Here is a 16,682-nt window from a genome sequence, read left to right on the forward strand (position 1 = left end):
ATCCCTCCAGCCCCACTACAGCCAGCACGCCTGGCCCCTCCTCTCCTCTGACCACAGCTGCCCATCCCTCCAGCCCCACTACAGCCAGCACGCCTGGCCCCTCCTCTCCTCTGACCACAGCTGCCCATCCCTCCAGCCCCACTACAGCCAGCACGCCTGGCCCCTCCTCTCCTCTGACCACAGCTGCCCATCCCTCCAGCCCCACTACAGCCAGCACGCCTGGCCCCTCCTCTCCTCTCTATGCTTATCACAGTGATGGATGTCCCTAAACACACACACTTTCAGCAACCCAGCAAACATGACAACTGCATCAGGCCAGTTAACCCAGGACAATCACACATCAATGATGGTTTAGCTCATCATCCTCTAGAGCCCCTGAGGTTTATTTTCAACATGAAATGTAGCTGCGTCTTCCGTTTCCATTAAATGTACATGATGAAATGCTTCTGTTTCCCAGCTAGCCAGAGTTTAGGCTGTCTCTTGGGAGAGAGTAGCGCATAGTAGTGTTCAGTACATTTGGAGCTTATGGCCCCTTTCTCTCTTACGCAAGCTGTCACAAACAAGGGATAATGGCAGTTCTGTTACTCCTTTCTCTACCAAGCCAGCTTCTGTTCTCTTCATATCTCCACACAGCTGTGCCCTTGGAATATAGTAACATAACAGGATGGACTCAAGAACTGTGGTCACTCTTAGAGGCTCTTTGTCTTATGCCGTGTGACCAAGTTACTCAGAAGCAAAGATGATTGGAAACAATCCTCAAGTGTATCTCTATCCCAGGTCCTTGACTACACGTCTAGACCAGCTGCTGGGAGTGAACGTGGAAGAGAGGAACCATCCTTTCTCAGAAGCACAGCATTGGCTCTATAGAAATGGCGTACTATTGTTAAGCATATAATTGTTAACTATTAATAGTAAACAAAACAGGTAAATACATAATTTTTCTCTCACACACCATCCCACCTCCCTACAAGCCAGTGCAGGCTCTTGTAGTATGGGGCTGATTGACAGAATGAGAGTGTTTCCCATGTGTCTGTGTTTTCTGACTCTTTTTACATGCAGTTGGCCTCCTAGACAGCACAGTATATAGTCACTGGTTAACCACACTCCCTGGGGATCCCTCTTAGAATCTCTCTGACTTTCTAGTTATAATAGCCCCATGTGAGTCTTATCTGATTCCTGCAGGAGCTTTGCAGATGACTCTCGTTGAACCCGGAATCACTCGCGCAGTTTGCCAATCGCTGTGTGCTGTTCGCGGTGTCGTATGGACCAATGAGTCATCGTGATTTTAGGAGGATCTTAGTTCTTTGTTTCATCTTTTTCCACACCTTGAAGAACTTTGCTGAACTCCTCAAGGTGTCTTTCCTGTTAAATATGTGATGTAGATCTCTGTTCAGGTAACTGATAGAACTGGCTGACATTGATACAGGCCTTTTTTTCGAGACATCGCCAAGTGACGACAGATGAGCATGAATAAAAAATGTCAGCACTATGACATTTGCGATGATGAGGATGGAGGGTCTCACCACCTCCACCCATCTATTTTTCAGTCGCTCAAAAAGGCAAATAGGTATGTGATCTCCAGGCAAGGAACTTCGCACACCAAAGTTGAAAAAGATTGTTTGCTGCCAGCTGAAAAGGGGTCCTTGGTGGGTATGTCTGTGGAACAGTATAACTTTAGACTGTCCCCTCGCCCCGACACGGGCGCGAACCAGGGACCCTCTGCACACATCAACAACAGTCACCCACGAAGCATTGTTACCCATCGCTCCATAAGAGCCACGGCCCTTGCAGAGCAAGGGGAACCACTACTTCAAGTCTCAGAGCAAGTGACGTCACTGACTGAAAGGCTGCTAGCGCGCACCACCGCTACCTAGCTAGCCATTTCACATCGGTTACATCTGGTTACATCTGGAAGTGTTGTTGGTTATGTCTGAAGACAAGTCTGTTACACAATCTTTTTAAGTTAGACAAGGATGACTACCCAAGTTCAGTGCATTTAAAGTGTAGACAAATGCACAAACACAAAATGTATGCTAGATAAGACTAAGTACACTACTGCATGAATGGACTCTGTAGTGAGAGGGATAGGTGCAACATCTAGAGAGCCAGGTGTAATGTTTGTTGGGTTTCTCCTTTGTTCAGATGAATCATCACTTCCCACCTGATGTCAAAGGTGTTTGTATCTGAAGAGTGCCATTTAAAGTGTTGATGGGGCAAACATATACTACTAAAGTTCTACCTTCCTCCAAGCGTCCAAAGATGAAAGGACCCAGCCCATTTCAAGATCAAAGAAGAGCCTTTTATTCCAACACTACACATCCCAAATGGAGAAACTTCCATCTGGGAAAAAACAGTCCCTTTTGAACATTTTCAATACATATCAGCAAACCTGTGTGTGTCAAATCAAATGTTATTTCTCACATGCTTTGTAAACAACAGGTGTAGACAGTGAAATGCTTATTTACGGGCCCTTCCGAACAATGCAGAGAGAAAACAAGAGAAATAATAGAAAAATAATAGCACGTGGAATAAATACACAATGATAACGATAACTTGTCAATATACACGGGGTACTAGTACCAAGTTGATGTGCAGGGGTACGAGGTAATGGAGGTAGATGACATGTACATATAAAGGGAAAGAGAAAGTGTAACGATCGTCTGTTGAAGAAGGAGTGGACCAAAGCGCAGCGTGGTAAGTGTTCATTTATTTTTTTATTTATTTTACCGTTATTTTACCAGGTAAGTTGACTGAGAACACGTTCTCATTTGCAGCAACGACCTGGGGAATAGTTACAGGGGAGAGGAGGGGGATGAATGAGCCAATTGTAAACTGGGGATTATTAGGTGACCATGATGGTTTTGAAGGCCAGATTGGGAATTTAGCCAGGACACCGGGGTTAACACCCCTACTCTTACGATAAGTGGCATGGGATCTTTAATGACCTCAGAGAGTCAGGACACCCGTTTAACGTCCCATCCGAAAGACGGCACCCTACACAGGGCAGTGTCCCCAATCACTGCCCTGGGGCATTGGGATATTTTTTAGACCAGAGGAAAGAGTGCCTCCTACTGGCCCTCCAACACCACTTCCAGCAGCATCTGGTCTCCCATCCAGGGACTGACCAGGACCAACCCTGCTTCAGAAGCAAGCCAGCAGTGGTATGCAGGGTGGTATGCTGCTGGCTTAATGATTTATTAATAAAACTGAACACTAAATAACAAAACAACAAAGAGAACGAACGAAACCGAAACAGTTCTGTCAGGTGCAGAAACACAAAACAGAAAACAACTACCCACAAAGCATCGGTGGGGAAAAGCTACCTAAGTATGGTTCTCAATCAGAGACAACGATAGACAGCTGCCTCTGATCGAGAACCACAATCGGCCAAAACCAAATAAATACAAAACATAGAAAATGAACATAGAATGCTCACCCAAATCACACCCTGACCAAACCAAAATAGAGACATAAAAAGATCTCTACGGTCAGGGCGTGACAGAAAGTGGGATACCTAGTCAGTTGTCCAACTAGATGTATTCAATTGAAATGTGTCTTCCATTTAGATAGGGATAAAGGAGCTAGGCAACTGGATAGATACTTAACAAAAACAACAGCGTATGTGATGAGTTAAAATAGTTACTGCAAAAATCAATCAATCAAATGTATTTATAAAGCCCTTCTTACATCAACTGATGTCACAAAGTGCTGTACAGAAACCCAGCCTTAAACCCCAAACAGCAAGCAATGCAGGTGTAGAAGCATGGTGGCTAGGAAAAACTCCCTAGAAAGGCCGGAACCTTGGAAGAAACCTAGAGAGGAACCAGACTATGAGGGGTGGCCAGTCCTCTTCTGGCTGTGCAGGGTGGAGATTATAACAGAACATGGCCAAGATGTTCAAATGTTCATAGATGACCAGCAGGGTCAGATAATAATAATCACAGTGGGAGTCAATGCAGATAGTTAAATAGTTAACCAATAAGCTACCTGGACTACCTATTTAGCAGTTTTATGGCCTGGGGGTAGAAGCTGTTCAGGGTCCTATTGGTTCCAGACTTGGTGCATCGTTACCGCTTGCTGTGCGGTAGGAGAAATAACAGTCTATGACTTGGGTGGCTGGAGTATTGACACTTTTTAGGTCCTTCCTCTGACACCGCCTCGTATAGTGGTCCTGGATGGCACGGAGCTCAGCCCCAGTGATGTACTGGGCCGTGCCCATTACCCTTTGTAGGGCCTTGCGATCGGATGCCAAGCAGTTGCCATACCTTGCGGTGATGCAGCCGGTCCGGATGCTCTTAATAGTGCAGCTGTAGAACATTTTGAGGATCTGAGGGCTCATGAGATAAGAGGCGTTGAGACGTTGTTGTGCCCTCTTCACGACTGTGTTGGTATGTGTGGACCATGATAATTCTGAGGAACTTGAAGCTCTCGATCTGCTCTACTACAGCCCCGTTGTTGTGTGTGTGGGTGTGTGTGTGTGTGTGTGCGTGAGTCCATGTGTCCATGCATGTGTGTGTGACAGAGAGATCCCCATAGAGCTTTGTTCCTCAATACAATGACCAGCCGCTGTGGCAGCACATCATGACACAATTCCAGTAGAGTGAGGATCTAAATATTATTTTCATTCGATTTTTGTTTGTCATCTCATTGTTTGTATCATCTCATGGGTTTCTTATCTAATTGATGGAAAGCCTGATAATAATGACTTAAAACATGCAGTTAAAAAGAGGCAGGTACTGTGGGGATACAGACCTAGAGGCTGTTGTGTGGGCAATGAGCACACACATAAATTGTGTATTTTTCAGTGTTTTAAATGCATTATTATCTCCACAGACCTGTAAAATGTTTCAGGATTGCTAGTGAGTGTATAAAATTATTCGAACACCCCTTCATTTCCACATCCCAAGCAGAGGAGAACTGTCAAGTGACTTGGGTGACTTTGAGAGGGAAGCATGGGGAAAATGTCCTGTCCAAATGTATCTGGAGGACCCCCAAAAATCTGAATTAGACACACTGAATGTCAAAAGTACTACTTTCAAAGAAAGTTGGCCATTGTCTCTCATCCTAGCGGTTGCCTATCAGACAGACTCTGTCTACCACTGACCTTGGGTTTGGTTGACGCTCGGCTGTACAGTTCCCAATGTCCCCATTCACTCTGCCTTGAGCCTGCTATATCTCTCTTTGTGTATCTCCATTCACTGAGTTCAGTGATTGTCTGTACTCTATTCCTATCCTCATAGGCTTTATTAATTGCTTACATATCGAATGCGACTCAAATCCATTTGCAGTAATTAGTTAGGATATGACTATTGTTAAGTGTTCCATGATTGCTGGCATCTTTCAAGAAGGCAATTTCAACAGTATCTGCAGTATTCGACAGTATCAATACAACCCATTGGTGAGACATTCCCTGTCTCTCTGTCTCTCACCATCACAGAGATGAGAGTGTGGTGTGGTGTGGACAAATAAATAAAAAATATTGGGTGAAAATGGAGCATGATGTTTTACACACTGATTTAATTGAGCTAACAGATTGTAGATGTGTTACTGATGGGTATTGATGTTATGTGTGTTTACTCAATGATGAAGCTGTGAGGGATTGTTTTAACATTTTATGAGTTTACAAAGCACACTCCCACCCCCCACCCCTTTCTCTCACACACACACACACACACACACACACACACACTCTTTTACAGCTAACCTTGTGGGGACATACAATTCAGTCCCATTCAAAATCCTATTTTCCCTAATCCCTAAACCTAAACCTAACCCTAATCCTAACCCATACTCTTACCCTAACCCTAACCTTAACCCTAACCCTAACCCTAACCCTAACCTTTATCCTAACCCTAACCTAACCCTAGCTCCTAACCCTAACCCTACAACTAACCCTAGCTCCTAACCTTAATATTTAACTTAATTCTAACCCTAACACTAATTCTAACCTTAACCCTAAACCCCCTAGAAATAGCATTTGACCTTGTGGGGACTAACAAAATGTCCCCAGCTGGTCAATTTTTACTTTGTTTACTATACTATGGACTTCTGGTCCCCACAAGAATAGTTAAACACGTCCACACACAATCTCAGAACACTATAATTTCAGTATCTTCCAAGTAGACTCAATCAGTGTTGGCGAGCAGTAAATGGCCATAACCAACACAACAATCAGCCTCTTCAGTCTCCTCTTGCTCCTTCTCCTGAATGCAGCTATCACGCTGTGTGGGTGAGCTCCCTGACTCTTATCTCTCTCATCTAAATGAGTATTTACCTGGGTTTATCTGCTAAACGGAAACAGCTTTGCTCCTGCGTTTTGTTATAACATGTCTGAAGAGAAAAGTAATGAGAACAAGAATTAGACAGAAGTTGTCTAAGTTTATGGTAGGGTTTTCAATAGGGTTTTGAAGATGATGGCTGGCATGTCACGATCGTCAAAGGGAGAGAGAGAGGACCAAGGCGCAGCGTGTGAAAAATACTTATTCTCTTTATTTAGGAGATGAACGAACGAAGCAAAACAACAAACAGGCGACCGTGAAGCTATAACCGAACAAAATGCAAACATGTAACCTAGACACAGACCTAGACAATGACCCAACAAAAACATGATGCCTATGGCTGCCTAAAATATGGCTCCCAATCAGAGACAAATGAAAGACATCGGTCTCTGATTGAGAATCACTCAGGCAACCATAGACATACCTAGAAACATTCACTCAACCATAGACATACCTAGAAACATTCACTCAACACAAACTAAACCCAACACCCCCTTTTCCATATAACCACCCAAAACGAGACAAAACACAAACATTCCCCATGTCACACCCTGACCTAACTAAAATAATAAAGAAAACAAAGAATACAAAGGCCAGGGCGTGACATAACCCCCCCCTTAAGGTGCGAACTCCGGGCGCACCAGCATAAAGTCTAGGGGAGGGTCTGGGTGGGCGTCCGTCCACGGCGGCGGCTCCGGTACTGGTGATGGTCCCCACCCCACCATAGTCACTTCCCGCTTTCGTAGCCTCCTCCAAATGGCCACCCTCCCACTTAACCCCACTGGATTAAGGGGCAGTACCTGACTAAGTGGCAGCACCGGACTAAGGGGCAGCACCGGACTAAGGGGCAGCACCAGGATAAGGGGCAGCACCAGGATAAGGGGCAGCACCAGGATAAGGGGCAGCACCAGGATAAGGGGCAGCTCCGGACTGAGGGACGGCAGCTCCGGACTGAGGGACGGCAGCTCCGGACTGAGGGACGGCAGCTCCGGACTGAGGGACGGCAGCTCCGGACTGAGGGACGGCAGCTCCGGACTGACGCTCATGGCTGGCTGACGGCTCTGGACGCTCATGGCTGGCTGACGGCTCTGGACGCTCATGGCTGGCTGACGGCTCTGGACGCTCATGGCTGGCTGACGGCTCGGGCCGGTCATGGCTGACGGACGGCCCGGGCCGGTCATGGCTGACGGACGGCTCGGTCATGGCTGGCTGACGCCTCGGGCTGGTCATGGCTGACGGACGGCCCGGGCTGGTCATGGCCGGCGGACGGCCCGGGCTGGTCATGGCCGGCGGACGGCCCGGGCTGGTCATGGCCGGCGGACGGCCCGGGCTGGTCATGGCCGACGGACGGCTCGGGTTGGTCATGGCCGACGGACGGCTCAGGCGGCACTGGGTAGACGGACGGCTCAGACGGCACTGGGTAGACGGACGGCTCAGACGGCACTGGGTAGACGGACGGCTCAGACGGCACTGGGTAGACGGACGGCTCAGACGGCACTGGGTAGACGGACGGCTCAGACGGCACTGGGTAGACGGACGGCTCAGACGGCACTGGGTAGACGGACGGCTCAGACGGCACTGGGTAGACGGACGGCTCAGACGGCACTGGGTAGACGGACGGCTCAGACGGCACTGGGTAGACGGACGACTCAGACGGCACTGGGTAGACGGACGACTCAGACGGCACTGGGTAGACGGACGACTCAGACGGCACTGGGTAGACGGATGACTCAGATGGCACTGGGTAGATGGGCAGCTCTGGCCGGCTGAGGCGCACTATAGGCCTGGTGCGTGATGCCGGAACTGGTGGTACCGGGCTGGGAACACGCACCTGAAGGCTAGTGCGGGGAGAAGGAACAGGGCATACTGGGCTCTCAAAGCGCACTATAGGCCTAGTGCGTGGTACCGGCACAGGTGGTACGGGCTGAGGGCACGCACCTCAGGGCGAGTGCGGGGAGAAGCAACAGTGCGTACAGGGCTCTGGAGACACACTGGAAGCCTGGTGTGTGGTGCCGGAATTGGTGGTACCGGGCTGGAGCGGAAAGGTGCTACAGAAGGAGCAGGACTAGGGAGGCACACAGGAGACCTAGTTCGTGGAACTGTCATTCCCAGACGGTTAGCACGCAACTCAGGACGAGCATGGAGAACTGACTCAGGTAACATCACATCCCGCACACGCTCTGTCGGGTGGATGTCGTGCTTCACGCACCAACACAGCAGTTCCCTCATTTCACTCTCCTCCAAAATCCTCAATAAATCCTTAACAGTCTCTGTATCTTTTCCCGTTGCTCACCTCCAATATCCGCACAACTGGCTCTGGTTCCCTCTTTTCACGCTGCTTGGTCCTGAAGGGTTGGGTCATTCTGTCACGATCGTCAAAGGGAGAGAGAGAGGACCAAGGCGCTGCGTGTGAAAAATACTTCTTCTCTTTATTTAGGAGATGAACGAACGAAGCAAAACAACAAACAGGCGACCGTGAAGCTATAACCGAACAAAATGCAAACATGTAACCTAGACACAGACCTAGACAATGACCCAACAAAAACATGATGCCTATGGCTGCCTAAAATATGGCTCCCAATCAGAGACAAATGAAAGACATCTGTCTCTGATTGAGAACCACTCAGGCAACCATAGACATACCTAGAAACATTCACTCAACCATAGACATACCTAGAAACATTCACTCAACACAAACCCATACACTAAACCCAACACCCCCTTTTCCATATAACCACCCAAAACGAGACAAAACACAAACATTCCCCATGTCACACCCTGACCTAACTAAAATAATAAAGAAAACAAAGAATACAAAGGCCAGGGCGTGACATGGCATGTGTCAGCGAGATGGACAGCCAGGGGGTGAGAGTTTAGTCTGAGGACAAAGGTGCTTTTGGCAGTATCGCTTTGGTGGAGGAAGAGGAGGAAGAGTATACGGTGGAAGTGTGTGTGTTACAAGTGAACGCCTGCAGCTGCCAGCTGTGTTTTTGCAAAGTCACTGTGACTGTATACTATTGGGATATGTAGTGTTCATCATTTTAGAGAGATTAATAAAAAGGCACAGCCTGATTCATGCAAATGTCATTTTTATGTTTAAAAAAAAAACTAATTTGGTGGTGTGTGTGTGTGTAGACACAGGCATTATGATTGTCAGTCTCAGATCAGTGACAGGAGCTGTCGGTTGTGATGACAGCGTAACTATCAGGCAGTGTGATGATAAGAGTAGGTGAGTGCCTGTGGATGTCCCACCAGAAAGCACTGCAATCTGTAAAGGTTTTCTTCCAGGGGTGAAGGAGAGGACCAAAATGCAGTGCGGCTAGTGTTAAACATGTTTAATACAAACACAAGTGAAACACTACAAACAACCTACAAAATAACAAATGTGCAAAACCGATACAGACCTATCTGGTGCAGAACACAAACACAGAGACAGGTAACAAACACCCACAAAATCCCAACACAAAACAAGCCTCCTATATATGAGTCTCAATCAGAGACAACGACTACCATCTGTCTCTGATTGAGAACCCACACTAGGCTGACATAGAAACAGACAAACAACATAGAATTCCCACCCAGCTCACGTCCTGACCAACTAAACACATACAAAACAACAGAAAACAGGTCAGGAACGTGACACAATCAGATTCACGAGAATCATCAGTGGTCACTGTCCATTGTGGCCATCACAGTCAACTGGCAGCCATTGCAGTCTGGCAGCTCTTCAAACCCATCAGAGCTCACTGAAGCTTCAACAAGTTGTATTACACCACAGTGAACGAGATATGTCATCATTCTCTTGTTGCTTTCTCATCTCAGGGAAAATGAGTTTCCCTTTCCTCACCAGGACACAGACAGCCTTTCACAATGATATCACTTTGTCTTTCTCAGCCACTTACAGAATGTCACTCAAAGTCATTCACGTTTTTTATTTTTTTTGGTCTGGGATATTTTCAGGTAGCTTATGGTAGTTAGGGGCATTTCTAAGTAGTTTGTGGTATTCTGTGGTGTTTTAGGGTATTTTTGGGGTGTTTGGACTAATACCAAAAATGACCCCCATACTTGAGCTTGGAGTGTTAATTATACCAGTGCTAGAGGTGGTGAGATGGCATGTCTCTGTCTTTCAGAAACATCTGCTGAATCTTCCCAGACAAGACAAAGGAACAGACTGTTCCACCCTGTCACCTCCCAACATTAAGAAATATTATCTAGAAAACCACAAAATACACATGAGCCTCTGAATCCTTCCCCAGACTGCACTTTTGGATCAATGGAAAGTCTCTGTGGTACCAGTTTCAGTTAACATTTTCGTCGTACCCTCTCCTTGTAACGGTCCTGACCTGTTTTATGTTGTTTTTTATGTGTTTATGGTCAGGGCATGTGTTTTGGGTGGGCAGTCTATGTTATCTGTTTCTATGTTGGTTTTGGGTTGCCTGGTATGGCTCTTGATTAGAGGCAGTTGGTTTGCGTTTTCCTCTAATTAAGAGTCATATTTAGGTAGGGCGTTCTCACTGTTTGTTTGTGGGTGATTGTCTTCCGTGTTTGTGTTATGTTTGCACCATACGGAACTGTATACGGTTTGTTCGGTTTATGTAGTCTGTTTCCTATTCGTGCGTTCTTCGTGTCTATGTAAGTTCTCATGTTTAGGTCAGTCTACGTCGTTTGTTATTTTGTATCATTTCAAGTATAGTTCGTGTTCGTTTTTCGTCTTGTTTAATAAATATGTGTTCAAACTTCGCTGCGCCTTGGTTCCCTCAATACTCCTCCTTTTCCGAAGATGGAGAGGAGGAGGATCGCCGTTACACTCCTTCCTCTATAATTTACAAAGAAAGATAGATCAATTGACAATATTGGGCCAAACATTGTTGTTGTGCTGTCAATCCATCCTATAACAATGTGTTGATTTCATTGTATTGTTTTATGGAGTACTTTATGCTTTGCTCTGTACTCTCCATAGCAATCTTTATTCTGTCCTGATGATGAGACATTCATCTAGAATTTCTTAATAAGGTGTCAAATCTCCCTCTTGATTCCTCATAATCAACCTTCCTTTTTTCTTTCTTTCTTTTTTTAATCTTTTGGTAGTGGACTGAATGCTGTCTGGTAGTGGACTGAATGCTGTCTGGTAGTGGACTGAATGCTGTCTGGTAGTGGACTGAGTGCTGTCTGGTAGTGGACTGAGTGCTGCCTGGTAGTGGACTGAGTGCTGTCTGGTAGTGGACTGAGTGCTGCCTGGTAGTGGACTGAGTGCTGTCTGGTAGTGGACTGAGTGCTGTCTGGTAGTGGACTGAATGCTGCCTGGTAGTGGACTGAGTGCTGTCTGGTAGTGGACTGAGTGTTGTCTGGTAGTGGACTGAGTGCTGTCTGGTAGTGGACTGAATGCTGTCTGGTAGTGGACTGAGTGCTGTCTGGTAGTGGACTGAATGCTGTCTGGTAGTGGACTGAGTGCTGTCTGGTAGTGGACTGAGTGCTGCCTGGTAGTGGACTGAGTGCTGTCTGGTAGTGGACTGAATGCTGCCTGGTAGTGGACTGAGTGCTGTCTGGTAGTGGACTGAGTGCTGTCTGGTAGTGGACTGAATGCTGCCTGGTAGTGGACTGAGTGCTGTCTGGTAGTGGACTGAGTGTTGTCTGGTAGTGGACTGAGTGCTGTCTGGTAGTGGACTGAATGCTGTCTGGTAGTGGACTGAGTGCTGTCTGGTAGTGGACTGAATGCTGCCTGGTAGTGGACTGAGTGCTGTCTGGTAGTGGACTGAGTGCTGTCTGGTAGTGGACTGAGTGCTGTCTGGTAGTGGACTGAATGCTGCCTGGTAGTGGACTGAGTGCTGTCTGGTAGTGGACTGAGTGCTGTCTGGTAGTGGAGTGAGTGCTGTCTGGTAGTGGACTGAGTGCTGTCTGGTAGTGGACTGAGTGCTGTCTGGTAGTGGACTGAATGCTGTCTGGTAGTGGACTGAGTGTTGTCTGGTAGTGGACTGAGTGCTGTCTGGTAGTGGACTGAGTGCTGTCTGGTAGTGGACTGAGTGCTGTCTGGTAGTGGACTGAGTGCTGTCTGGTAGTGGACTGAGTGCTGTCTGGTAGTGGACTGAGTGCTGTCTGGTAGTGGACTGAGTGCTGTCTGGTAGTGGACTGAATGCTGTCTGGTAGTGGACTGAGTGCTGTCTGGTAGTGGAGTGAGTGCTGTCTGGTAGTGGACTGAGTGCTGTCTGGTAGTGGACTGAGTGCTGTCTGGTAGTGGACTGAGTGCGGAGTGGAAAACTGAAACCTAGCTGTTATTGGCAAAGAGGTTTGGAACTCTTTCGTATTGGTCTATTAGGCAGGACAAAACTCCATCCCTCCAAAACAGGCTGAAATTCCAGGTTGTCTTTTCAAACAGCTCTTACACTAAAAGGGCGTTATCATCATTTTCCCAATTTCCCAGTATTATTCCAACCTCCATAGTGTGGGAATATATATACGTTTTTGACTGGGCCTTTAATAATGACCTGTTGTCAGTTCATTGTCTTAATATTTGTAGGATAGGCTCTCCCTCTCACATCCTGTGAGATCTTTGTCTAAACAGGAGCATAAATCACCCCAACATATACGGTTACCAGACATTCCTTGTCTTATGTGGGGGGTGGGGGGATATTGGACTAACAGGCTCCAATGGCAAAAAGGCACCCCGCTTCCAGACTGAAGTGCTTCCAATAAACTGGACAACTCACAAGGACAGAAAGGCACAGAGGGTGCAATCTATATGGTAGACTATATGGTTAACATACTACAGGGTTAGAACATACTATTTGGTTATAGCCCTACACAATGTATACTGATTTTCCTCTCTCCTTGCAGCCCAATATCCATGAGGAAAGCTAACTGAGGTCGTTATATGAACGTACCACACTGAGAGATGTATAGTACAATGTGGGTGCTGTCTGTGGTGCTGAAGATTTACAGGTTCATTTGGAGGTTCTCTCTGTTACGCCCTGATGGTTCACTAATTTACAGTGATCATTAACTGTGTGAAGATTCTCCTGGTTGTCAGTAAATGTATGTAATCTAGTCTGCTCCAAGCCCAAAGTGAATGCTGTGGGGCAGGATCCATCTTCCATCTCCAGGGTTTTTCCAGCTGTTGCTCTTTACATCGCAGGGCACAATTGAATGCATCGCACTCACTTGCACCGGATCCTTTTCTCCAGTGCTCTTGCTTCTCATAGTCTCCTTTCCATGTGAGACCGTGGTACTTGACCTTGTTGTTACGGTAGCTATGGTATGTCTTCAGGCTGACTGTGTGGTTATAGTCTTGACACATTCATAACCACCTACACTGTTGCTGTCACACCCACAGCCATCAGCCCATCCTACGGTTAAATGCTCTTAAATGGCCTAATGACATTTCCAACATCCAGATAAGTTCCAAAATAAAGGAAACACCAACATAAAGTGTCTTACTAGGGTGTTGGGCACCACGAGCCAGAACAACTTCAATGCACCTTGACATAGATTCTACAAGTGTCTGGAGCTCTGTTGGAGGGATGCAACATCATTCTTCCACGAGAAATTCCATCATTTGGTGTTTTGTTGATGGTGTTGGATAACGCTGAAGTGCTCAATTGGGTTGAGATCTGGTGACAGATGGATTTGGCATATGGTTTACATTGTTTTCTTGCTCATCAAACCATTCAGTGACCACTCGTGCCCTGTGCATGAGAGAATTGTCATCCTATGGGGGATAGCCATGGTAGCCAAAATAATGGCCTGCCCAGCATTTCTATACATTGCCCTAAGCATGATGGGATGGTAATTGCTTAATTAACTCAGGAACCACACCTGTGTGGAAGCACCTGCTTTCAAAACACTTTGCATCCCTCATTTGCTCAAGTTTTTCCATTATTTTGGCAGATACCTATATGTTTCCTGAGAACTACATATTACATGTAATCTCATCCCAGTATTACTCTCTTCTCTCCCACTTAGCCTAGATTCTGAACGTTGCTTTCCATGTCTTTTAAGGACACATGTACCCTCCTTCCATTGTTTCCATGGTTACTCAAAGCCTATTTCACACTGTCAGAAAATGTTCTGAATTTGCATGTCCAGGTTCTCACAGGGATGTGGCGGTGTTTAAGAATGAAAAGGATGTCAGGATGCAAATGTTAACGCTTCATTACGTGGGGTTTAAAGGCTAATCTGTTCCACTGAATACTGAGTACTTGTCACGGCTGTCGTAAGAACGGGACCAAGGCGCAGCGGATGTTGAGTTCCACATATTCAATTCAAAGAGAAACTTAAACAAAACAAAATATATCAATAATCGAACAACTAAACGTGACTACGTGGTGCACATGCACAAACACAAAACAACATCCCACAAACACAGGTGGGAAAAATAGCTACTTAAATATGATCCCCAATTAGAGACAACGATTACCAGCTGCCTGTAATTGGGAATCATACAAAACACCAACATAGAAAATACAAACTAGAACACAACATAGAAATTAAAAACTACAATACCCCCTAGTCACGCCCTGACCTCCTACACCATAGAGAAACAAGGTCTCTCTATGGTCAGGGCGTGACAGTACTAGCACTGCCAGGAGTTTTCCCATGTTGTGTGGGAAGAGTGATCTGTCTTTATGAAATATGTAGTAATAATAATAATAATAATAATACATGGGACTTACTGTATATAGTGCTTTTCAAGGACCCAAAGGTGGTTAATAGTTGGTATCAGGTAAATAGTGCTGAGCGGTTAGTGCTTTTTGAGGTAGGTTCGGTTTCGGTTAGATTATCTTTTTAAATAATCACAGTTTTCCATTTTGGTTTCGCAAAACAAATAAACAATTAAATACACTATGCATTTTGTGGGTTGAATGCTGTAACAACACATAATACAACCATTTAAAAAGTCCCATGAAGGTATTGACTGCCATTACTGCTTATCACATAATCATATCATTATCTTAGTTTGTTTTATTCACTGCTTTAGCACACTCTGCCAACCCGGATGTCTTAGCCGTGTCTGAATCCTGGCTTAGTAAGACCACCAATAACTCTGAAATCTCCATCCCTAACTACAACATTTTCAGACAAGATAGAACGGCCAAAGGGGGCGGTGATGCAATGCAGAGATAGCCTGAAGAGTTCTGTCCTACTATCCAGGTCTGCACCCAAACAATTTGAACTTCTGCTTTTAAAAATCCACCTCTCTAAAAACAAGTCTCTCACCGTTGCCGCCTGCTATAGACCACCCTCTGCCCCCAGCTGTGCCCTGGATACCATATGTGAACTGATTGCCCCCCATCTATCTTCAGAGCTCATGCTGCTAGGTGACCTAAACTGTGACATGCTTAACACCCCGACCATCCTACAATCTAAGCTTGATGCCCTCAATCTCACACAAATTATCAATGAACCTACCAGGTACAACCCCAATGCCATAAACACGGGCACCCTCATACATATCATCCTAACCAACATGCCCTCTAAATACACCTCTGCTGTTTTCAACCAAGATCTCAGCGATCACTGCCTCATTGCCTGCATCCGTAATGGGTCAGCAGTCAAACGACCTCCACTCATCACTATCAAACGCTCCCTGAAACACTTCAGCGAGCAGGCCTTTCTAATCGACCTGGCCCGGGTATCCTGGAAGGATATCAACCTCATCCCGTCAGTAGAGGATGCCTGGTTATTTTTTTTAAATGCCTTCCTCACCATCTTAAATAAGCATACCCCATTCAAGAAATGTAGAACCAGGAACAGATATAGCCCTTGGTTCTCTCCAGATCTGACTGCACTTAACCAACACAAAACATCCTGTGGCGTCCCGCATTAGCATCGAACAGCCCCCGTGAAATGCTACTTTTTAGGGAAGTTAGAAACCAATATACACAGGCAGTTAGAAAAGCCAAGGCTAGCTTTTTCAAGCAGAAATTTGCTTCCTGCAAAACAAACTCAAAAAAGTTCTGGGACATTGTAAAGTCCATGGAGAATAAGAGCACCTCTTCCCAGCTGCCCACTGCACTGAGGATAGGAAACTCTGTCACCACGGATAAATCCACTATAATGGAGAATTTCAATAAGCATTTTTCTACGGCTGGCCATGCTTTCCACCTGGCCACGCCTACCCCGGTCAACAGCACTGCACCCCCCACAGCAACTCGCTCAAGCCTTCCCCATTTCTCCTTCTTCCAAATCTAGTCAGCTGATGTTCTGAAAGAGCTGCAAAATCTGGACCCCTACAAATCAGCCTGGCTAGACAATCTGGACCCTTTCTTTCTAAAATGATCTGCCGAAATTGTTGCAACCCCTATTACTAGCCTGTTCAACCTCTCTTTCGTGTCGTCTGAGATTCCCAAAGATTGGAAAGCAGCTGCGGTCATCCCCCTCTTCAAAGGGGGGGACACTCTTGACCCAAAC

General features: G+C 46.2%; 1 protein-coding gene across 1 annotated transcript in view; it reads right to left on the bottom strand.

Annotated features, from left to right (window-relative positions):
• Positions 1-7,643, bottom strand: part of LOC129863259 (nodal homolog) — a 35,328-nt gene extending 27,685 nt beyond the window's left edge. Inside the window, exons 1-2 of the mRNA XM_055935161.1 lie at positions 7,417-7,643; positions 4,266-4,307 (exon numbers count right to left, since the gene is read on the bottom strand). Coding sequence (XP_055791136.1) covers positions 4,266-4,307; positions 7,417-7,643 — 269 coding nt within the window. The remainder of the gene's footprint in view (positions 1-4,265; positions 4,308-7,416) is intronic.
• Between the last annotated feature and the right edge of the window lie 9,039 nt (positions 7,644-16,682).

This window comes from Salvelinus fontinalis, chromosome 10 (genome assembly GCF_029448725.1).
Source record: "Salvelinus fontinalis isolate EN_2023a chromosome 10, ASM2944872v1, whole genome shotgun sequence".
In the NCBI taxonomy this organism is placed as follows: Eukaryota; Metazoa; Chordata; class Actinopteri; order Salmoniformes; family Salmonidae; genus Salvelinus; species Salvelinus fontinalis.